We start from the raw sequence: 23823 nt of genomic DNA, 5'->3' as shown, positions 1-23823 counted from the left end.
AGTAATGAGCTTCAGTCTCCACAGTCTTGTTCCTGGTGTTCACCAATGTAATGTAGGCCTCAAGACACACCAAGTGAGAATAATGCAATTTGTCAACCATTTTGCAGAGGTGTAAACAAGTGTATCCGATGGAGGCCGGGAGGGAAATCTCTCCGATACCCATGGAGGGGAGTGAAAACATCTACAACAAACATCCACGTTCTGAAGTTTATGTCAATATTTTAAATGCTTACCAGAAAGAGCTTTCATTCTGGGAATAAATGCACCAAATATTTATGTTCATATAAATTGAGAAGTAACATTTGTATGCCCCCCACCTCAGCCTTAAAGAAAACCCCTGATTTTTTGTGGTATGTTTTTGAAACAAAGTAAGGACAAGCAGATATGTAGGCTGTTGAAATGCTGCCCCTGACCAGTGGAAATCCTGTTTCAGTAGACATTTCTCTCTAATAATAGCTAGAAACTTGCTGTCTTTTTACAAATGGAGGCTTACTAGGCCTGATACTCCGTTAGTTAGAGCATGGTGCTGATAACGCCAAGGTTGCAGGTTATGGGACAACTGCATATCCCTGCATTGTGGGGGGTTGGACTAGATGAACCTCAGGGTCCCTTGCAACTCTGCAATTCTATGATTCTATGAAGCCGAGACTCTCAGAAAGCTTTATTCTGCATTCAGAATCTCACACTGTGGTGTTTACCTGGCACTAACCCACATGGCGATCTTTTTGTCTCCATGGTGTGCCATCCACTACTTCCCACCCATTGTCAACACATGGATTTTTTTTTTAAGATTAATTACCTGCCCGGTTTTGTAATTGCTGTGTAGATTTTCTTGCTAATGGCATAGCCATAAACTTAACGAAATGAAAACTCAGCATCGGGCTGAAGTCAGTGGGGGGTTTGCCACTGATTTCTACTAAGCCAGGATTTCGCATGTAAGTAGTTAATCACACTGTCTACGGGATGCATATCCCAAGGAAGAGCATAACTCATGAATTCTCAAGCCGTTCCAGAGGGGGAGGGGAAGCTTGTCGCAGTCATAAAAGGGCCAATAGTAATCCAATCCTAAGTGTTTCACTTGCTATTAATGTCTGTCTGGTCTACATAACCTAAATGACACATGTGAAGTTCATCCATCAGCACAAATTAAAAGACCCTTAGTAGCCAACCTGGTGCCCTCTAGACCTTGTAGACTACAAATACTAACATCCCTAATTATTGGCTGTGCTGGCTAGGCTTGATGGGAATTGTAGTACTCAAGCACTAGAATGTACTGCCTGGGCTACTATTTGATCAAGTCTTCCTTTGCAGCAATGTATATATCCTGCTGACCATTGAACTCAGGAGTACAGGCCTCAAAGAAGAAAAGAATTATTTGGCAAAGATTCGATTCTTCCATTTTCGCTCTGGAAAATTTATTCTGTTTTCTCATTTTTATTTTGACCGGAAATTGCATTTACCTCAGTAGTTTTAATCTAGTGAAAGCAGATTAATGGGTCATCCTACGCTGGCATTGTTATACTGGAGATAATATAATATATTTTGCACATCACTTGGGAAGACAGGCGTATTGGAAGAAGCAAAGATCACCAATGTCGAAGCAATGATTCTTTGACATTAGCTTCGTTGGATTGGTCATGTTTTTGCATGCCTGATTATCGTCTTCCAAAGTAACTACTCTATTCTGAACTTAAAAATGCAAAGTGTAATGCTAGTGGTCAACAAAATAGGTTTAAAGACTCTCTCAAGGCAACTCTAAAAAAAGTAGTATAAACACGAACAACTGGGAAACACTGGCCTGCGAGTGCTCCAGTTGGAGAACAGCCTTTACCAAAGGTGTCATGGGCTTTGTAGATGCTCGAACTGAGGACGAAAGGGAGAAACGTGCTGAGAGGAAGGCATACTTGGCAAACCCTCACCATGATCCACTCCCGCCTGGAAACCTATGTCCCCACTGTGGAAGGACGTGTGGGTCCGGAATTGGCCTCCACAGTCACTTACGGACTCACTGTTAAAACCATGTTTATAGAAGACAATCTTATTCGGCTACGAGTGATTGCCAAAGAAGAAAACTGGAGATAAGCAACACAGACTCCTTCCCGGAGCGAGAGGGGAGAGTCCCAATTTGTGCAATGTCATTCTAGTAGTTTACTGGGGTTTGGCAGCATATTGTCCCTGTTCTGGTATTTCAGAACCAGCAATGTGAAATGGACTGAAACCCCCTGTTTTGGGTGTATACACCTGTAAACATCAATCTTGATACGAGATATCAACAATGCTTGGGTGCTATTACCGGTACTTGAATACAGGATGTAAAGCCATACTAGTTCATACAAACTAAGGCCGGAATAGCACTAGACATTTAAAGCAGCACCTCACCCCTTTAAACAGTCCCGTCTTCCTCCAAAGAACCCTGGCAACTGTTTGTTAAGGGTGCTGAGAGATCCCATTCCCCTCACAGAACTATAGTTCCCAGACTGGTTTAACAATCAGCCTCTCTTCCCAGGAGACTCTGGGAGCTGAGGGAAATAGGGGTCTCCTAGCAAATCCACTACATAGGCTTGGGGGGAAATAATCTGGAATGGATTTAGGGGTGTTGGGGTGTGCAGGGAGAAAGGGAGGGAAGGATAATATTTTATTTGCTGCCATGGCATCAAATTGCATTGTACCTTGGATTTTTCAATTGCTGCCTACTCTTGTGTCATTGCTATGGCAGATGTGTAGCTGAAGAATGTGATACCCAGATAGTATTGGGGTTCTGAAAAAAATAAAATAGTTTAAGCCATTAGTGCACCTTGCACCTCAAGCTTAGCAGGAAAAGTTATCCATTAGGCCTGTGAGGCAACAGTCTACTCCCTACTCGCAGCTCTGGAGGCTGTAACAGGAAGACAACAATAGTTTACTGAGGTTTTGTAGGGTTTTTGGGAACATCTCATTTTGGGTAATGGATAGGACTGCTGGGCAAGAGGTTAGGAAATACTTGGCCAACCCCCCCTACCCCCCCGCAAATACTGTGAGTCTTTTAAAATCTGCCATGCACTAAGAATAGGACTCATATTGATGACCACCAAGAGCCACAAAAAACCCTTAATCAGTCTTGTGTAAAAGTGCTGGTGACTGTTGGAATCATTTTTAATTAAGCTAAAATCCCCACTGCCTATTGCACATCAGCGCTACATTTCCAATAGTGAGTTGAAGAGCAGACAATTCAGTTACCTATTAGATTTTCAACCAGTGGGACTGCGGTTGGGGACGTGTGGGAAGAAAATTAGAGCGATAAACCATGATTAAGCCAGAGGATTTAAAAGCCTAGAAACAGGCAAGAATATGAGCAAGGTGGGTGGATGGGAAGGCAGGGAGAGAAGGAGGGAAGCAGCTTTTGCTGACTTTACCCGTTTCATCCGTTCATACTCAAACAGCAACGCAGGATTTCACTGTTGGGAATTAACTTGTAAATCTCATGATAAAGATCATGATAGAAACTATGAACACAGTAATTGGTGTGTTTGTGGAGGCAAACCCATTCCCTCCAAAATCTCTCTGATGAAAATAGGACATCCTATTCAATAATAATAATAATAATAATAATAATAATAATAATAATAATAATAATAATAATTTGGGCAGCTTCCAACATATAAAAAAAAAAATAAAACATTAAACATTAAAAAACTTCCCTATTCAGGGCTGCCTTCAAATATCTTCTAAAGGTTGTATAGTTACTTATCTCCTTGGCTCGTGGGTTGCATAACTCCATACCCTCCAACATTTCTCTGATGAAAATAGCGACGTCTTAAGGAAAAGTGGGACATTCTGGGATCAAATCAGAAACTGGGATGGCTTCTGTAAATCTGGGACTGTCCCTGGAAAACAGGGACTCTTGGAGGGTCTGCAAGCTCAGCTTTCTGGCAAATGTTTCTTCTGTATTGACACATTTAGTCAGATTGAGTTGTTCAACCCAGGAACAATATTAATTCTAGAGCCCAGCTTGATAGCTAACTCTAGTGGAAGAGTTGCAGAATACTCTGGCGCTGAACCAAGCCCTTGAGGCTGCAGAGTCCACATGGCTTGTCAGAGCACATCCTGCCACCACATGTCGAATGTGCAATCCTAAACGACATGAGCAATCCTTAAAGACATCTGTGGGAATTTTGCCACGACTTTTCATGGCGCTAAGATCTGACCCAGTGGGAGCTGGTAGAAGTTACAGCCCAACAACAACAAATCTTCCGGATGAAACCAAAACCTGACAACAAATGTCCTCAACAGGCTTGATCTCCTTTGAAGTGTTTATTTCCAAATCGCCAAGTTCTTCTTCTGAGTTCATCCAAAGCTGCAACATGACCTCTTTCAATTCTGGGAAAATTCCGAACTGTCTCCAGTTCCTCACAGATACTATGGAGAATCTACACCTTAGCACTTCTGAATCACCAATGATGTAGTCCTATGCATGCTTACTTAGGAGGAAGCCCCACTGAATATAGCGGCACTTACTTATAAGTAAGCACACATAGGATCACACTGTTAAAGTCTCTGTGCCAAATCAGACAAATAATATTATATGTCAGTCTTTTATGCTAAATCACTTATTTATTTTCATTCAGTGGTCTATTTTACTGCATTTCCCTCCTTAAAATGCCTTTACCCACTCTCAGCCCTCTAACAAGATAAGATTAAAAACAAAATAATAACCATGCATCCAAGATAAGACAGGACCTGAATTCATTTTCATCACTGAAACCTGATCTCAAGCTGCTTGAGTGAGGTCATCTCAGGAGCTGGAGCGAGGAGGTGCCATCAGTATGCCGATGACATCCAAATCTGCTTCTCATTTACATCTCTATTAGGTGAGACACTGGAAGTGCTGAACTGGTGTCAGGGAGCAGTAATTGACTGGATAAGTGCCAATAACTGAAAGCTCAGTCCTAGCAAGATGGAGAGGCAGTTGGTGGGTGGGACATCCACCCAGATAGATGTTTAGGCTGCTCAGTATGGGCTTCCACTCCCCATTAAGTCAGGTGGTGCTGTGGTCTAAACTACTGAACCTCTTGAGCTTGTCGATCAGAAGGTCGGCGGTTCGAATCCCCACAACGGGGAAAGCTCCCGTTGCTTTGTCCCAGCTCCTGCCAAACCAGCAGTTCGAAAGCACGCTAGTAGGTACCGCTGAGGTTGGAAGGTAAACAGCTTTCCCGTGCGTTCTGGTTTCTGTTGCAGTGTTCCATTGTGCCAGAAGCGGTTTAGTCATGCTGGCCACATGACCTGGAAAGCTGTCTGTAGACAAGCGGCAACTTCCTCAGCCTGCAAGCAAGAAGAGCGCCACAACCCCATAGTTGCCTTTGACTGGACTTAACCGTCCAGGAATCCTTTACCTTTTTACCTTAGTCAGGGCTGGGGAACCTTTTAGGTTTGGGGGAGGGCAGGTATTTATCTCCCCCCCACCTGTGGGCCAACTTTGACACACTCCCTACAGGATTGAACCCTGAACCTCCACCATTCAGCTGACAGTTGGGTGTGGTTTGGGGGTGGCTGCTGCTGCTAATGATAACATTTTTTGTATGTTTTAGAACTTTATTGGTATCTTTATTTAAATATAATGCAGAAATAGTTCAGTTTGGTTGTGTACTTTTTATTGTTTATTACTATTTTTGTTATATTATATATATTTTTTTCATGTTGTAAGCCGCCTTGAGCTGGTATAAGCCTCACAATTCCCCTAGCATATTATATCTTCTTTCAAGGGTCATAGTTGGTAGAGCACGAGACTCTGAAACTCAGGGTTGTGGGTTTGAGCCCCATGTTCAGCAAAAGATTCCTGCATTGCAGAGGGTTGGACTAGATGACTCTTGTGGTCCCTTCCAACTCTCACTGCAAATGGCCCAGACTTTAAACAAAGAACTGTACCTTCACTGACAGAAGAGAGGAAAACATCTTTGCAACATAGATCTTCATTTATTTCTTATTTTGTCACAATACATAAGCTGCTATGGTTGAAATATTTAAAAAATGGAGGAAGGAGGGCCACACGTGTTAATTTTCAATATTGCTATGTCCTTGGCAGTGTAACATCGTACATACGGGGTTTTTGTTTCTGATGGATTTCCTAGCTCTTTGGTTCCATGCAGACATCCCTTGTTCCCTCCCCCAAAGAAACTCAATGGGGGATGCCCAATTTTTATTAAGTCAGTGTAGGATTTCCCCTGCCCTGCATGGCTGAACCAATGGTGACCACATTCACTTGTTGGTAGAAATCCAACACCTGCCACTTGGTACATAACAGGAGCCCATAACAGAAGAGAAGCAAATAAAAATAAAAAACACATTGCATTTGTATAAAATGAGATGAAAAATAAATACATATATGGATTCTTTTCTTTGTATATAAAGCTTTTCTTTTCAACATGTTGTGCTTAAACATCCTTTCAAAATAAAACTATGTACCTTGACTTTCTGTTCCAGCATTGGAAACAGAGCAATACTATACTCTTGTGCAAATAGAAAATACAGTCGTAACTTGGATCCCGAACACCTTGATACTCAGACGTTTTGGTTCCTGAACTCTGCAAACCCGGAAGTGAGTGTTCTGGTTTGTGAACATTTTTTGGAACCCAAACGTCCGATGGGGCTTCTGTGGCTTCCGATTGGCCGCAGGAGCTTCTTGTAGCCAATCAGAAGTCGCACTTTGGTTTCCGAACTTTTTGGAAGTTGAACGGACTTCCGGAACAGATTCCGTTCAGCTTCCAAGGAACGACTGTATGCGCTACAACGCCTATGTCATAAACAAGTGGACTCAAGAGGTTCTGTATGGAAGAAGCCACCGGAAGCCTTTCCTCCTTCTTCCTGGAAACAGGTTGAGGCCTGCTCCACTGAGCCTTTGAGGTCCTGAGAACTGCAGCTGCCGGGAGCTGCACTGTCCCACCTTCCATTTTGTAAACTGTTCGATAACCAAGGCAGTTCTCTCTCAATGCCGTTAAACAATGAAGTCGATGTGATCCAGTTCAACAAGCTGAAGTCCGCCTGGTCTGCTGTCGAGTTCCTTTGGAATGTCTCATCTACTAAGTTCGGCTCCAGCTCCGAAGTGCCTTTGTGAAAACCCAAAGGTGTTTCCTCTTGACTGCGAGCCGACAGAAAACACCCGTCCCCCTCATATAGCTGAGCACCAAGAGGGGGAGCAAGGGGGTTTAACTCCGTGGTGGGCACGGTCTTTGGTTGTTTAGCTTGTTCTTTCCCTTGCTGAGATAACCTGGAGGGGCTGTTTTGGCTACAGGCTTTTAAAGAGTCGCCAACGAGGAAATGCGGGGTTTCGGGAGAGTAATGAGCGCAGGTGTATTTGTGGGGACCAGCCTCCTTCTTAGTGTGCCATCTGTTTAAAAGCTGGTTGCGAGCATCTGGGGGCATCTTGGACAACTGGCGGCCGAGCTGAAGCTGGGTGGGAAACACAGTCCCTTGAAGGGTTCTGTACAGGAACCTGCCAGGGAGATGAAAAGGGCCACAAAGGACCACATAAGTCATTGAACTGAGAAAAGAGAATGTACCAAAAGAACACTGTCCCAAGTACACTTTGTCTGAACGGTGCTGGTGGGATGCTCAGCTAGAATGCCATTTGAGGAAAGGTTTCTCCTTTGAGAATGGAGAAGGTGAAACCCTTCCTCCATCAACTACTTTCTGGTGTTCCCATCTTTGTCATCATAATACTAGGGAGAAATGGCTGGGCACTTTTCGATGCACTCCTGGTTCTGAATGGGGTAACTGTGCCCCTGAAGGACCAGGTGCGCAGCCTGGGAGTCATTCTGGACTCACAGCTGTCCATGGAGGCGCAGGTCAATTCTGTGTCCAGGGCAGCTGTCCTACCCGTGGACTGTCTTGCTAGAGTGGTGCATGCTCTAGTTATCTCCTGCTTGGACTACTGCAATGCGCTCTACGTGGGGCTACCTTTGAAGGTGACCCGGAAACTACATCTAATCCAGAATGCGGCAGCCAGACTGGGAATGGCCGCCGAGACCATATTACACTGGTCCTGAAAGACCTACATTGGCTCCCAGTATGTTTCGAAGCACAATTCAAAGTGTTGGTGCTGACCTTTAAAGTCCTAAATGGCCTCAGCCCAGTATACCTGAAGGAGCGTCTCCACCCCCATCATTCAGCCCGGACACTAAGGTCCAGTGCCGAGGGCCTTCTGGTGGTTCCCTCATTGTTAGGTTACAGGGAACCAGGAAGAGGGCCTTCTCAGTATTGGAGTCAGTGGGCATGACCCAATCTCTCTCCATAGTTCATTTCTATTATACAGTGGTACCTTGGTTCTCGAACGACTTATGTGTCAAATGAATCTGAACGCCACAAACCCGGAAGTAAGTGTTCTGGTTTGTGAACCTTTTTCGGAAGCCGAACGTCCAATGCTGCTTCTGCTTAAGTGCAGGAAGCTCCTGCAGCCAACTGGAAGCCACGCCTTGGTTTTCAAACTGTTTCAGGAGTTGAATGGACTCCTGGAACAGATTAAGTTCGAGAACCAAGGTACCACTGTACATAAGAATCTGCACACATCTCTTAAAACATATTAACGCATAGTGTCTTTTGTTATGTGAATTTAGGTAGGGTTTTTATTTATCTGTTCACAAATCTGCTTTGTTGTGATCTATTTGATATTCATTTCATATATTTGTTATGTCCAACGGCTAAAAACGAAACAAAACTATTGATTCATTTGGGCTTGACAGCTCTAGGACACATTTTGATTATTTCTGCATATGCACATGCCTGCAGCTTAGCAATATCTTCACAAAAGAATGAAAACGAGGTCTGTCCACTAACAAATATACAGAAGAAGAAGGGGGGAAAATACTTTACCTCGGAAGCAAAGCAACAGCAGGTGTTATGAAGCAAGTCAGATAAAACATAGGATCTCCCATCAGCTTTTCCATGGTCCAGTAGGGATTGGATGGAGGGTAACATATTGGGCAAGACGCGTTGTAAAGGAGAGCAACAATGAAGAACAAAACAACGCTGAAGACACAAGATGACAAATGCAGCCAAGTCTAAAAAGAGAAACATCCTCAAAATTAATGTGCAATTCCGGAATGCCGAACAACATGGCAAAGGATTTTCACAATGGCTGTGCTCACATGTCATGATAAACCATGGTTTGCTGTACACAGGGAAATTGTGTCTGGTCCTCTCCTCCTAGCTTCGAGCAGGCATAGGCAAACTCGGCCCTCCAGATGTTTTGGGACTACAACTCCCATCATCCCTAGCTAACAGGACCAGGGGTCAGGGATGATGGGAGTTGTAGCCCCAAAACATCTGGAGGGCCGAGTTTGCCTATGCCTGACTTAGAGGAAACACACCCCGGCTTAGCATTATATCTGATTATGGTTTGTTGGAATGAAACAAACCATAACTCCTGCTCTGAATGCAACACTAAGCCATGGATTGCAATTCGTTTCCTTCATATACAGGGTGAAAAAGAGTTGGGAAGCTATAAATTTGATGCGATGGAATTAAGAACATGAGAAGCTGCTTTTTTATCTATCTCTGGGCTTTTGCTACCATTGACCATGGTATCCTCATGAAACAGTTCCAGGGAACAGAACTTGGGGATACAGTGATGCCTCAGTTCTCAAACGTAATCCGTTCCGGAAGCCTGTCCGGCTTCCGAAATGTTTGAAAACTGAGGCACAGCTTTCCATTGGTTGCAAGAGCTTCTTGCACTTAGCGGAAGCCGCATCGCACGTTCAGGTTCCAAAAAATGTTTGAAAACGGAAGCATTTACTTCCGGGTTTTCAGCGTTCGGGAGCCGAAACGTATGAATCGGTTAGGGAACCGAGGTTTGATTGTACTATGTATCACTACAGATTGTAAACAATATACAATAGCTCCGCAAAACTTGATGGGAATTTGTTTCCCCAATTCCTAATTCCAACCCAGCAATGTGTTACCTGGCAATGTAGCTGCCGCAGTAGCAGCACTGAAATAGCTTCAGGATGTTTTAATGGGAAGTGATTCATAAATGGAATAAATAGCACCAACACACAAAACTGTGGTCCTAGACACCAACGGCTCGCAGCAAGAGAGTTTCATGACTGCTCCATTTGGAAGGTTCTTATCCCTCAAAAATGAACAGGCAGTTAGTCCCAGAAGAGGGAAAATAATAACTGAAGGAAGAAACAGATAAGATTGGAACAAACCATAAAAGAAGACCCAAGAGGGTGTGTTTGTGTGAGGGGAGGAATACTGGTGACAAGTTTATACTACAACCTAGACAGCTGCTTCAGGCTTGGCCAGGCAAATACTAGCAAGCAACAAAGATTTTTCCTCACTGAACAGCAGAGGTTCCGTCTGTCTACCCTCTCATTGCACACCACAATCAGACGATAATAAAATAGCACATTCCTTCCCACATTTGGGATAATTCTGTTTTGTTTATACACACATAAATATGCACAACCGGAGCAGATTGGGTGTTGCTCAATAAACTCAAATGTTTGAGATCTACCCTTAAAGGGGTAAAAGGAGAGCTCTAACAATCAATATGGCCTGTGTAAAGCAAATGAAGAAGTAGTGACATCGGTCATTAGGAAGTATGCTGATATCATCACTATTTCTCCTTAACAACTGAACAGGAGTTCAAGCATTGGTTACTGGAAGATTAAATTACTGCAGTGTGCTCTGTGGGGCTTCCCTTGATCTGCAAGCTGAAGTGACTGCGGCACACTTGCTGGCAGGACCCGGTCGGGATATAACACCTCTTCTCAGAGACCCAGACTGATTTGCTGCTTATTTGCTACCAAATTCAAGGTGTTACTATTAGTATATACATAAAGCCAGTTCAGTTGGGACCGGTTCACATGAAAGATTGCCATAGCCTGTGTATCCCCACTTGATTGCTTTGAATTCCTTTTACAGGCACCACTTAGTACTCATTCTGCATCTCTAAGAAATGGATCTTTTAGTGTGGCAGCTCCCATACTCTGGAACTCCTTGCCTGCTGACATCATTGCAGGGGGTCAGACTAGATGGCCCCTGGGTTCCCTTCCAATGCTATGATTCTCTGACCAGGCAGGTGCCGAGCCTCTTGGGCTTGCTGATCAGAAGGTTGGTGGTTTGAATCCCCGTGACAAAGTGAGCTCCCATTGCTCTGTCCCAGCTCCTGCCAACCTAGCAGTTCGAAAGCACGCCACTGCAAGTAGAGAAATAGGTACCACTGTGGCGAGACGGTAAACGGCGTTTCTGTGCGCTTTGGTTTCCGTCACTGTGTTCTGTTGTGTCGGAAGCGGTTTAGTCATGCTGGCCACATGACTCGGAAAGCTTTCTGTGGACAAACACCGGCTCCCTCGGCCTGAAAGCGAGATGAGCGCCGCAACCCCAGAGTCGCCTTTGACTGGACTTAACCTTCCAGGGGTCCTTTACCTTTACCTGTAGGGCACCTGCTAAAAACATTCTTATTTAGGCAAGTCCACCCAGATATGCAGAGTGTTTTAATATAGTTTTGAGTTCATTGTTGATTCTAATTATTTATTTTAATGTTCCAAACGGTTTTTCCACTGATTATATTTTATAATTTAATGTTTTATCCTTTTTGTAAACCGCTTTGAAGTTTCTTTACAAACAAGCAGTGTATACCTTATTTTTCGCTCTATAGGACGCACCTGACCATAGGACGCACCCTGTTTTAGAGGGGGAGAAAAAGAAAAAAAAATTCTCACCTCTCTGCTCAGTGCCCCTTCAGCGAAGCAGCAGGAGAAATGGAGCCCCTTCCATTTCTCCTCCCGCTTTGCTGAAGGGGTGCTGCACAGCTGTCCCTCTCTGCTGAAGCCAGGAGAGTTTGCTCTCCTGGCTTCAGCAAAAGGAACCCAAAGCCTTCGGAGCACAGCACGAGTTCCCGTTGCGCTCCAAAGGCTTCAGGCGGCTATCCCTGAAGCCTGGAGAGCGAGAGGGGTCGGTGCGCACCAACCCCTCTCGCTCTCCAGGCTTCAGCGAAAGCAACGCGTAGCCTCCAGAGCGCGGAGGGAGCGCTCCCTCTACGCTTTGGAGGCTTCGCATTGCTATAGCTGAAGCCAAGGAGCCTGCATTCGCTCCATAGGACGCACACACATTTCCCCTTAATTTTTCGAGGGGAAAAAGTACATCCTATAGAGCAAAAAATATGGTAAATCTTGCAAAAACAAACAAACAAGTAAATAAAAAACATTACATTGAGTCAGCCCCCCTCCCTCTGTTGGATAGTGGTTCTCTCCAGGGTTTCTGGCAGAAGTCATTCCCGGCCCTACCTGAAGATGCTTTCTGCCTTCAAAACTGAATGCCTCAAAAGGATGGCAGCTGGATAAGCCAGCTGTTTGAACTGGGCCTGTTCTGTGTGAGATGCAGAAATATTTGCTCAAGGTCAAGAAGAAAGTCCCCAAGAAAGAACCTGGCAGCTGACCTGCTCTCCTCTTGTAAATGTACAGAAAGCATTCTAGTCAGGGGAAAATTCAATGCAGCGTTATTTAAATGGAACATATAAAACTGCTACACTACAGTCTCAAGCCGCTCTCTGTTGGAACTGCTAATAAAACCAGCAAAATAAGAGAGACCCTGGAAGATGCGTAGCAAGAGTGACAGGTAAGGCAAAGAGAGCAGACTGCTATGCTGTGCTTGGGTAGCCAACTTACCCAGGTTCTGGTTTCAATAGCCAAATGCAATATTATGGTGAAGAGAGCAATGGTGGTGACTGGAGTTCCCCAGGAAAATATGTCCACATCTGAATCATAATACGTCTGAAAACATAAAATGGGGATTAGACAAATTTGGTTGTTTAAAAACATCCAACAAATAAACATGCTCAATGTATTTGAAAAGCTCATTCTATGTCAATTTTATTAAATCTCCAAAAATATTCCCAAGTGTTTATCGTCATATACCATATTTTTTTAAAAACACAGTTTCTTCTTCCCCCTCCTTTCCTGATGAGTTGTTGTTGTTGTTGTTGTTGTTGTTGTTGTTGTTGTTGTTGTTGTTATTATTATTATTATTATTAACTGTTCTACCACACTTATGCTTTTATTATCTAAACTTCACTTTCTCTCAGGACGCTATCAGTGGCTCTTGGCTGGTTGCTCAGGAAAGTATCAAGACAAGGAAAAGTTTCTTACAGTCCTTTTTATTTCAAACTTTACAGAGAGAGGCTATAGAACCCAGCCCCTTGGATAATGGCATTGTCCTGAGTGAATCTCCATCCCCCCTTCTCTCCCACTTCCTCATTCGTCATCCTCATCATCTCCTCTATGGGTGCCACTAAGTGCCCTCTGTCTTTGAGCTCTTTGCTCTCCTACTTTCATGGCCTGCCAGGTTCTTGGAGATGGAGGGTATGGAATGCTTTCTAATGACAACATGTCAGCCAGGTGTTGCTCTGGCTCTCCCATGATTTCCCAACTTCGCTCCTCATCTGCCTCTGAGCTGTGACCTCCCTCAAACCCCTGTTGTAAATCTATACTGTCTTCCTCGTCCTCCTCCCTGGAAGGGTCAGGATGGGGAGGTGGTCTCCCCCACTCTTCCTCCTCTGCCCAGTCCCTGACACTATCGTTAGTTCTTTCAGTAACCCACTGCTTAAATTTCAAATACTGCCGGCGACTTCATATATGGGTGATGCTTTGATAGACAGTCCATCCATGGTCTCCATTCTTCCTTGAACGCTTTGTTATTATGTCATCTTAATTCAGCAAACTAAGAGGACAACACATTTGAAAGCTTAAGGCATTTTCACATGCTACACAGAGGCAAGCCTGAGATTGCCACCAAAGATGTGCTCCATAAAGAGCCCGACCGAAGTCATGACTCACAACATGTTATTTGCCACATTCACACGTACATTCTGTCTCTGGGCATACACTTAAAGAACCCTGTTGCTGAAGCCCTTTCAGTGGGTATTCTTGCTGGCAACAAGAGTTTTAAACTCCACAAGTCGAGCAGACTTCCTTCTGCAGAAGTTCATCTTCTAAGCACATGGGAATGCAATGAAGCCAGGGATGTGGGCAGAATGTGCTCTCCCAGCACGCAATGGTGAATGCAGCTGGTAGGAAGGGGGCAAGAGAACACACACACAGAGCTTCAGCATGTCTACAACTGGTAACTTACAAAGTACGGGATGAAAAAGCAAACCAGGCTTTGGTAGAGAGCATCAATCATATTCATCCAAAACATATGTGGCTGGTACTCCTGCAATGGGAAAAAATGGGGGGAAGAGAAAGCTTTGAATCCGATTAGACACAATTTGTATGTTTTTCAGTTTTTAAAAAAATCAACTGCAAAAAGGCACAGAGCAGCTCAAGTTGTGGATTTCTGTCCCAGTCAAGTCCATCTAGAGACACCTGTGAAAGTCTCTGAGATCATGTCCACATACAAGCTCTGAGGGCTTCAGTTAAAAAGTGATCATCATTACAAGATCTCCAATTCTTCTCTGCCTCAGATTATGTTCTGAGCTTATCCCCCAACCGAGCCTAAAACCCACCTTCCCTCTTACCTTAGCTCATCAGCCCCCACCTCCAAAAGCCTCTTTTCCTCCCTACAACTTATCCCTACTCAGCCTCCAGCCGGCCCAACATTCCCCTCAAAGAGCTACTGGGAGGAAAAATGCCTTGAGTCTTCATGACAATCATGTGGCTGTACCACACAAGGAGTCATGCTGTCTCTTCTGCCCCCTGGCTGGGGTTGAAAGGGAAGTGGGGGGGGAGGGGTTAGGGAAGGCTGGGTGACTGATGACAGTCTGATTGGTTCAGATGTAATCCCTCCCACTAATCTTATTGGAAGTGATTCACCTTATTTTCCAAGCCAGCCTGTCATGGGGTGAGCTTGAACATATTCACTTCCATCTATAGCCCTCCAGATATTCCCACAATGCACAACCTTTGAAGCTACACTTTTTACCTCTTGCCTCCTGATCTGGCCTGACCATCAGGTTCCTGAACGTGACTCTACTTTTGTTCAAGGCTGTAGTTACTGACAACAATATCAACTCGCCAAAGGAAGTGTTGGATCCAGACTAAGTGAACTGGAAAACAAGCCATGAGCCCCACGGATTTCAATGGGAACCAGATTTCAATGGGAACAAGGTTCAGCTGACTTAACCTGGATCCAACTCATTATCTTTAAAGATGAAGTTTCATAGTTATTGGGGCTGGGGAATGGGGTGTTCATGACTCTTCACCTGCCTTTACGTTGTGCTTTCCTGCTCTTGAAATCTACAAACGACGTCCTGATCCCAACATAATCTGGCTGTTTAGGATTCCTCTTCAGAGGAACCCACAAGATATTTCACTCTTGCCTGTATTCTCCAAACAGCTTTTCGTGGGAAAATGTCACACGGTGTTTTATACAGAGAACTCTCTGACAGGCTGTGCTCTTTACACAGCTCAAGCAATTTTTCAAACTTCCTTAGCAACGCTTATTATGACTTAAATATTTAGTGAAGGTCGACCGGCCAGTTTCAATCTCCCACTGTGAGATGTTAGGGTCATAGAGGAAAGGCAAGGTCCCCCAGCCCACCCCTTACCTCCATGTTCTGACCACTTTTGTAGAGCTGAGGCACAGCAATTAAGATATCTGATGGTACGTCTTTATCAAGCACTCCAACTACCAGTTGGGGAAGGGATGAGAATAACAAGTTGAAGAAGATCAGGTACCACTGATCTATCATCGAAGACCCGGAAAACCCGCAGTAGAACTGGAACCAGAAGAGTAGAGCTACAAACATCTTTGACAGAAAAAAAAAGGGGGGGGGGGAAACACACACATTAACCATATGCAACCTTCGGGACTTGCAAGCATAACATCACTCTATAACTTTTTGGATATATTAACTCTCTTTGTGCCCTGTGCCTGGACTTTCTTTGAACAAAAGGAATAGAGACAGCTAAACAATGGTTTAGCCTATTCAGGGAGGGAGAGAAACTGTATGCACATAGGTATCAAAAATAATTTCTCATCCCCCCCTGTAAAGTAGTAACTCTGCAGGCAGATGTATCAGGAACCAAAATGGAAAAGGATTTAGATTAGGAAAGAGTACACAGAATTCTGCTACATTTGCAAAAAATAAATAAAAATAAAACAAACAGTGGCACTTTAAAACCACCCTGCCTTCCATCCCAGCTTCTCCAAACCAGCCTATGTGTGGGTTGTGTAGAAGTTCAGAGACCGACAATGGGGCTGTGCAAAGCTCATGTCCCATGCAAATCACACAAAGGCTGTCCAGTTCTCACCCAACCCTGACCTGATTTTAGATATCCTTGTGGTTGCTTTGGGTAACTGAGTTCAAAGACAACACAAAAGTTTTTGGAATCAGTTCTCCCTCCAGCAATGGTCATGTGGGAAGCTTCCTCCGAGACTCGTGTCTACTCTCCACCTCACCCCACCGAATCAACAGGGCAGGAAAACTGGGAACCAGATAAAGTCTTATCTGAACCCAAATCCTTCTACATCAGGGGTGAGAAACCTGGTGCCCTCCAGTTTTGCAGGACCACAACTCCAGTTTTTCCTGCCCATTGGCCATACTAGCTGGGGCTGATGGGAGATGGAGTCCAATGACACCCAGAGGGCCACAGGCCCCCCAACTCCTGCTCTATAACACTTGAATTGTTGCTGTGCATTTCTATTCTTCGGGTCCCCACAACAGGCTTTTGATCTTTCACGAGGTTGGCGGCTTGTGATTTCAGAGTGAGCAGCTAAACACAACTGCTCCTAACGGTTGCAAACTCAGAACCCAAGCCCCCATTCTGTTGCACACATTTAAAGGGGGATCAGGACCATGCCAGCCATCCCTGCCCCTTCAGCAAGCTTGGGGGTCAACATACTGAATATCATATGGCTTATCACATGCATAAACACCAACATGCTGATGGTGAAATTCTATGGATTATTTATTGTTGTTTTATTTACTGAATTTATATACCGTTCTATACCTGGAGGTCTTGACTAGATGGAGTCTGGATGCCCAATGTTTGGATGCTTGGCACACTAAGGGGGGGGGGTTCCCTCTGACCAGTGCAACTCCCACCCGACCCCAGTCCTGTGCAGGAAACCAGCTGCACAATTTCTACAGAAAATTGCTGATGCTACAAGTGCTTCTGCTCCTGTATTATTCCGAGGTGCTTATTACAAATAATTTATAATTACAGGGCATCTCAAATGTGCATTTCTGTGAGTGCATCTGCCGTGTTTCCATTTTTACAATGCGGGCTACACAAGCAAGAAATATAAAGGCTGCTCTGGTCAGATACCACTAGTGCAGTCGTCTTAACAATTTTCTCTGGAGTAGTTCTGTTGGCTTCAAAGATGCTACTCCAACGCAAACTTGTTTCAGCCTTTCTGCCTTAGGAATTCTCATTAAAAACAACAAGAAGAAGAACTATTGAAACTTGAATTGCTCTCTGAGGGATCTTCAGGACAAGACGATTCTGAAAGCTTTATGTTTAATTTATAGGCAGCCTCTGAGCAAACCGTATCAGGAACTCATACAATAAATGCAAAACTGAAATGCATGATTGTTTTCCCCCTCTCTTCCTCAAATCCAAATGTGTGCAAATTTCAGAGGCACCTGCTCTCTGGGCTGAAGGACTTCATACAGGTGATGAACAGGCTGAGACAGAGCCTGCAAAATCATTCTGTCAGCCTAATCTGCTGGAGGCTCAGTGCTTTTGGTGACCCCAGTATTCCAGGAATTATGTTAAGAGCAGTTCTTTGAAAGGTCAACCTCAGAGGCCAGAAATTTCATCATATTGTAATTGACAACTGTAAATGGATTAATTATTATTTGCTAATATTTAATTTTTACTGTTTACTATTATAGTCTGATGGCTTATTGAATATTGCCCTAACTTGCAACGCTGCGAATGATTCTGGCTGGTGGACCTTGAGGAGGAGATTTAGGCAAGCCTCGAGCCTGCCAACCCTGCTCCGTAACTTATCCCTAAGTAGCAAGTCTTATTCTTGTTATCAAATTTACACAGACTGATTCTTCGGCACGCGATTCCTGTCACACAGCAGGGTCTGCTATTCCTGTAAATGCCAGCCATCTGCATTTTAACAAGTGTTGCCAGATGAAAACTCCTAAAATAAAGGGATAATGTGGAACTATGGCATCTGCTCCACAGAATGCTACCGAGTTGGGCTTCTGAAAGGGAGAACACCTACTACCCTGAAAGGCCTGCAGATGATAAATAACTACAGGATGTACACAACATCCCCTTGCCCACCAAGAGGCGTCGAGAGAATACGTTGCCTCCCATGCTGTCTGTCACTTTTTCTCTCCACCTGTCACACGACTAATTCGCAATCCGACTGCTTCAAATTTCCCATCACAAGATCCTAATCCCCAAACCCTGTTCTTTATCTCCTCCTCCATCTCTCCTTCTCCTTCCTCTTTTTTGATAGACATGCTGTGTCACCGTTCCTCTGTATGACTGCCTGATGCACAGATTGTTCTCCTCAAGGCTTCACCATCACAAGCAACACAGCACCTCCTTCTCATGTTAACAATATGGCAAACCATGGCTTAGTACAAAACAAAGAAATGTGCAGGCTCCTATGGAGGATACTGTGGCTGCTTTGCTAAACCATGGTCTGGGTCCAGTCCAAACCTTGGCTCATGTTTCACCTCTCTCAAGGCATCCCGCAAGCTGCAAACCATAGGACAAAATCTCCTTTCCGGGAGCCTGCGTGTTTGCAAAGTTTGGCTTAACACAAGCATTTGGGCTTCTTATATGGAGTGCGACTGAACACATCTCTCATATACTTGGATCCAAGCCATTTCGGTGACTATAGTTCAGAACCAGCAAAGTGAATTGTTCCTAGGAAGCTCTAGGATAGAATGGAGGAACCTGTGGTCCTCCAAGATTAGCTGGACTACAATCCCCATCATTCCTGACCAACAGCCATTGTGGCTGTGGCCGATGGAGTGCAACAATATCTGGAGGGCCATAGGTTCCCCATCCCCAGTATGTGAAGTCAACATAGATTCTGGAGCACCCTTCTGTCCCCCCCCCTATTTTGACAGGATGTTGTGCTTTGCACCCTCCCCATTCATATTCTGCCTCCAAAAAAAGTTTCTGCATGTTGTGCATGCAAGGTTCTGCAAGCACGAGTCACGATTAACAGGTCAAAGCAAAAATCAAAAGCGTCACCATCTTCTCAGCACATTGCGTAAGTGAAAAGGCACTCCTAAGTACAATCCGGAAACAGGTTCAGGCTACAAAGCTAACACACACTTACTGCATTTTTGTAGAAGAAATACAGCACCATGTTGGCGAGCCGTGAGTAACACCAATGGCCATGCACAAGCAAGAGTTTTTCCAAGTGCCGGAACTTTGGGATTGCGAAGTCACTTGCCATCACAGCCTTCAAGGCAAGAAGAGTTGACATTATCCTTCTGCAGATGTTACTTGAACCATTTTTTTTTTAAAAAAAACAATTTTAGGTGGAAACAAGCCGAAATCCACAGATGCCCCTGAAATAACGCTGGGAACACAGGTATTCACAAAAGGGAGGAAATGCCCTCTGATCAGCTTACTAAAGTGCTCCAAGGCTGATTTGTCAATCTTTCAATATCTTATCACTCAAAGACTTATTCTTATGCAACTGACTCCACTAAGAACTGCTACGGTGGATGTCTCTGGAACATTCATTGCTTGATATATTCTGCAGCGCTTCCCATTTCATTGGGATTTCTGGGCTCGCAGGAAGTAAGGATACATGTGCTTATGTAAACGTAACTGCAGTAGAACCCCAGAGCACCTAGTTACACCATGGAATCCGCCCCTCACAAGTGGCAGTGATGTCCACCAATAGGAGGTTTAGTTAAATTCATGGAGGACAAGGCCACCAATGAATACTAGGCACAATGTCCATGTTCCGCCTCCACCGTCAGGACAGCGTGCTTCTGAATGTCAGTTGCTGGGAATCACAAAAGGGGAGGGCACTGTTCTGCTCAGCTCCTGCTTTTGGGCTAACCATAGGCACCTGGCTTGCTAGTGGGAGAACAGATGTTGGACTAGAGGGGCCACTGGCTAGACTCAGCAGACAGCTGCTAAGTTCTTATGTTCACTGCCCCACACCAGATCCCCAGGGGGAGTTAACTGCTCTCTAAGATGCTTCCAGATCCTCCATCCCTTCCATTTCCCCCCCTCTCTCAGTCATATTCCACTCACAGACTGATCGCCCCCCACCCCTACTGGAGGGGGAGATGGGGAAGATGACTGATCAGTTTCCCAAAGCTGGCATTCACATTGGAGCAATGGTCCTTCTCTGACCCTCGGCACCTACAGGCATCAGCCAGCCAGCCACCCCAAGCAACACGCCAGGAATCTGCCTGACAAGTCGAAGGGGTGGCCAAGAATGGCTGGCCATGAACAATGCATTTAACTGGCTGTTTATAAATATTAGAAGACTGTCCGTTAGTTTTCCCATTTCTCTGTTCTTCAATCTTTCTACATAATGGAATGAAAATGCAAACGTGTTTACTTTAGTATTTCCACAAAATTGCCTGACTGCATTTCCCTCTCCACCCCAACCCCTTTAGGTCTATTTCTGATCAGGGAGAGAGAGAGGAGAGGAGAAAGTTATTTGAACGCCCTGACAGACTCAGTTTCCTTCCACATTTCATAGGAACAACAGCATGTGGCACAAACCACTATTTAATAATCCCCATTCATAAAACCAACACTTATGGAAGCCAAGACGATACTTGGTGATAAAATAAATATTTAGTGAGATGATGGAAAAAGCTGCTCTTTTCTCAAGATTTCTCTGCATTTATGGCATCCGAGGCCTCTCTTGTCAGGTAAGCCTCCAAGAAAAGGTATAAACAAGCTCTTAGTTTTAGGTTCATGGATGAGAAAACATAGCCCTTTACAGAACAAAATTGCATCTCTGTGGTTAAAGGAAATAAAACCTGATGCCTATGATATAAAGACCAAGTTCTTTTTTTGCAGCCATTTTAATATCCCTTTTAGAACTTCACAACAGCCAAGTGAGGTAGATTAGGCTGGGAGTTACTGGCTGGCCAAAGGCAGAGCAGAGAATGAGCAAAAAACCCAATGGTGGATAAAGTATGTTTTTAAGGCAGAAAACTGCACATGCTCATAGAATTTTTGTTGTTGCTTATCAAGGCTTGAGGTGTGTGTTTCTTTCCAGCATCTCCTCACTTCATCTTGCCAGTGAATGTTATATGGTCACAGCTGTCCATTTTCAATATTTCTCATTTCAGAATACAGTGGTACCTCGGGTTGCATACGCTTCAGGTTACATACGCTTCAGCTTACAGACTACGCTAACTCAGAAACAGTACCTCAGGCTAATAACTTTGCTTCAGGATGAGAACAGAAATCGTGCTCTGGCGGCGCGGTAGCAGCAGGAGGCCCCATTAGCTGAAGTGGTGCTTCAGGTTAAGAACAGTTTCAGGTTAAGAACGGACCTCCGGAACGAATTAAGTACTTAACCCGAGGTACCACTGCATATTAACACATCATTTCCTAATTTTTGCTGCTGCTATTTACTCACTGAATTCTTTGCATGGCTTAGGGTTAGCAATGGGGGAGAGCAGGTCTCTTCTGCCTTTAACAGTTGCGTGGCAGGCAGAAACGAAACAGGGCAAGCCCTTTCCATGGTATAAATACAACCATGGGAAAAGATTCTCGTTCTGTCTGTCAGACAGCTTCTTACATTGTGTGGCCCCTGTTTGCTTTTGCGGGGGGAGCGGCACCTGCAAGAGTCTGAAGCGCCTCTCTACTTGAGGGCTCTGGCGTCATAAAGCAGTGCTACCAATCCCCAAAAGTACCACCATCTGGTTGTGCTCTTAGTTATACAAAGTTAAGACAACTGTACTGAATGATGACTCTAGGAGACAGGAACAGACATCAAGAGCAAAAGGCAGTAATTAAGGAAAAACAGAACATTCAAGGTACAGTCATACCTCAGGTTAAAGTCGCTTCAGGTTGAGCGTTTTCAGGTTACACTCCACGGTGACCCGGAAGTAATGGAATGCATTACTTCCGGGTTTCGCTGCTCGCACATGCGCAGACGCTCAAAATGACATCACGCGCATGCGCAGAAGGGGCGAATAGCGACCCGCGCAGACGCGGGTTGCGTTCTGCTCTGGATGCGAACAGGGCTCCGGAACGGATCCCGTTCGTATCCAGAGGTACCACTGTACATGGCAATTGAGGGAAAAAATTAAGAGAACTATTTTTAAAGTATTTTAGATGTTTTACAGTTTTATAAAGGAAACTTAGCCGAAAGGTGAAGCTGCGCAAACGTAAGCTCTGCTAAAGTAACTTTTGCAAAGCCCAGCTGGCCCACCTTGGGGCAGGCAGCTCACGAGACCTCGGAAATCTGCAGCGGCTGTCGCAAAGCGTCTTGCTGCAGCACAACGGGGGAACGAGATGCAAGTGGACATATGGAAAACATATGGACCCAACTCTTTCCCGGGGTGGCTTCTCGGTCTGCATACGGTACCTGCATGCCTTCTGGCCCCGAGATCCCCACACCAACATCAGCTACTTGGATCATACTGACGTCGTTTGCTCCGTCACCTGGTAACAATTGGGGTTGGGGGGGAGGAGGGAGGGAGGGAGAAAGAGATGTCATTTGTTTTTAATTGAAGCAGACATGACCAGTGGCAAAAGAAGCAATGGAAAATCAAGGGAAAAGGAAAAAGGAACAGGGCCATATTTAACAGTGAAATGGCTACGTTGCTGTGGAATTAATTGCAAAGCCCAATCTAAATTGCTTGTGCAGACTGGACTTCACTAATTACATGCATAACCATCAAATGAAGTAGTATAAAGCAGAGCAGCACACCTGTTCTCCTTAGCAAATATGCCAGACAAATGAGAAAAGGAACCCAGTTCTTGGAAACAACAGTACGGCTTAACTGAACAACTACGTTTTAATAGTGGTGCATGAAAAACTGCACATGGTGAAATCCCCTCTTTTGCACACCTGTTAAAATGTGTAGGGACCCTGTCCTTTTTTCACTTGGCCACCCGTACCTGTAAAGTATCTGTCTAATTGGAAGTACACATGGGAAGTAGTATCAGGAAGGCGCATGTTCTGCAAATTGATGTGCACCATACAGTAACGGATGCAGAACTGCACCTAGAATGCTGATATTTTATTTTAAAGAGAGAACAAGTTTCTAGTCCCCTTGAGTTAGTTCTGTGAGAGCGCAATGTTTGGCTCTGATAATCTGATGCATCTTCATAGAAACAAATAGGATCAACCTGCTGAAGAGCAGTGGTTTTTTTGGTGGGGGGGGTATAGTTTATTATTATATCTAGAACAATATATTCAGTTCCACCCTATGGTTAAATGGGGGGAAATTGGTGTCACCCAAAATGCACCATCTCTCAGTCATTGGTGAGTTTATTCAAATCTTTGGTGTAAAGGGAGAGATGGAAAGCAGGGTCGCTCCATAGGCCCTGTTGAGAAACTGATTCCTTTGGCTTCTCTTCTCCTTGAACTGTTTCCCCTCCAAGTGGGTTTGCTTGTTTTCCTCTTCCTTACAGATTCCCCTTTCCTTTCATGTCATGTCTTTTAGATTGTAAGCCCAAGAAAAGGGGCTGCCTTCTTTTACTGCCTGCTGTTGCTCTCAGGCTACTCACTTTTACTCCCAAATAGCTGTGGGAGACTTTTTAGCTGGGGTGTGTGTGTGGGTGGGGGTGGGGAATGCTAGCAATAAATACATATGTTAATTAATCGCCGGTCAGCAAAGACGATTCTAATTGTAGAGACAGAAGAAAGCCAGAAATAATAGGCAACCACAGGCTCTATCGAGCTTTATCTTTTAATAAGACTGTCAAAGCAGAT

General features: G+C 44.6%; 1 protein-coding gene across 2 annotated transcripts in view; it reads right to left on the bottom strand.

Annotated features, from left to right (window-relative positions):
* Window positions 1–5929: 5929 nt before the first annotated feature.
* ATP10A (ATPase phospholipid transporting 10A (putative)) overlaps window positions 5930–23823 on the bottom strand; it is a 40420-nt gene continuing 22526 nt past the window's right edge. For both annotated transcript variants that reach the window (XM_081858963.1, XM_081858962.1), the window contains exons 9-15: window positions 22471–22547; window positions 19231–19356; window positions 15518–15718; window positions 14104–14184; window positions 12642–12746; window positions 8842–9029; window positions 5930–7465 (exon numbers count right to left, since the gene is read on the bottom strand). In XM_081858963.1, coding sequence (XP_081715089.1) covers window positions 6772–7465; window positions 8842–9029; window positions 12642–12746; window positions 14104–14184; window positions 15518–15718; window positions 19231–19356; window positions 22471–22547 — 1472 coding nt within the window. In that variant the 3' untranslated portion in view covers window positions 5930–6771. The remainder of the gene's footprint in view (window positions 7466–8841; window positions 9030–12641; window positions 12747–14103; window positions 14185–15517; window positions 15719–19230; window positions 19357–22470; window positions 22548–23823) is intronic.

Source organism: Podarcis erhardii (genome assembly GCF_964252035.2).
Source record: "Podarcis erhardii genome assembly, chromosome: 4".
Lineage (NCBI taxonomy): Eukaryota > Metazoa > Chordata > Lepidosauria > Squamata > Lacertidae > Podarcis > Podarcis erhardii.
Note: the sequence above shows the minus strand (reverse complement) of the source record. Positions and strands in the feature narration are given on the sequence as shown.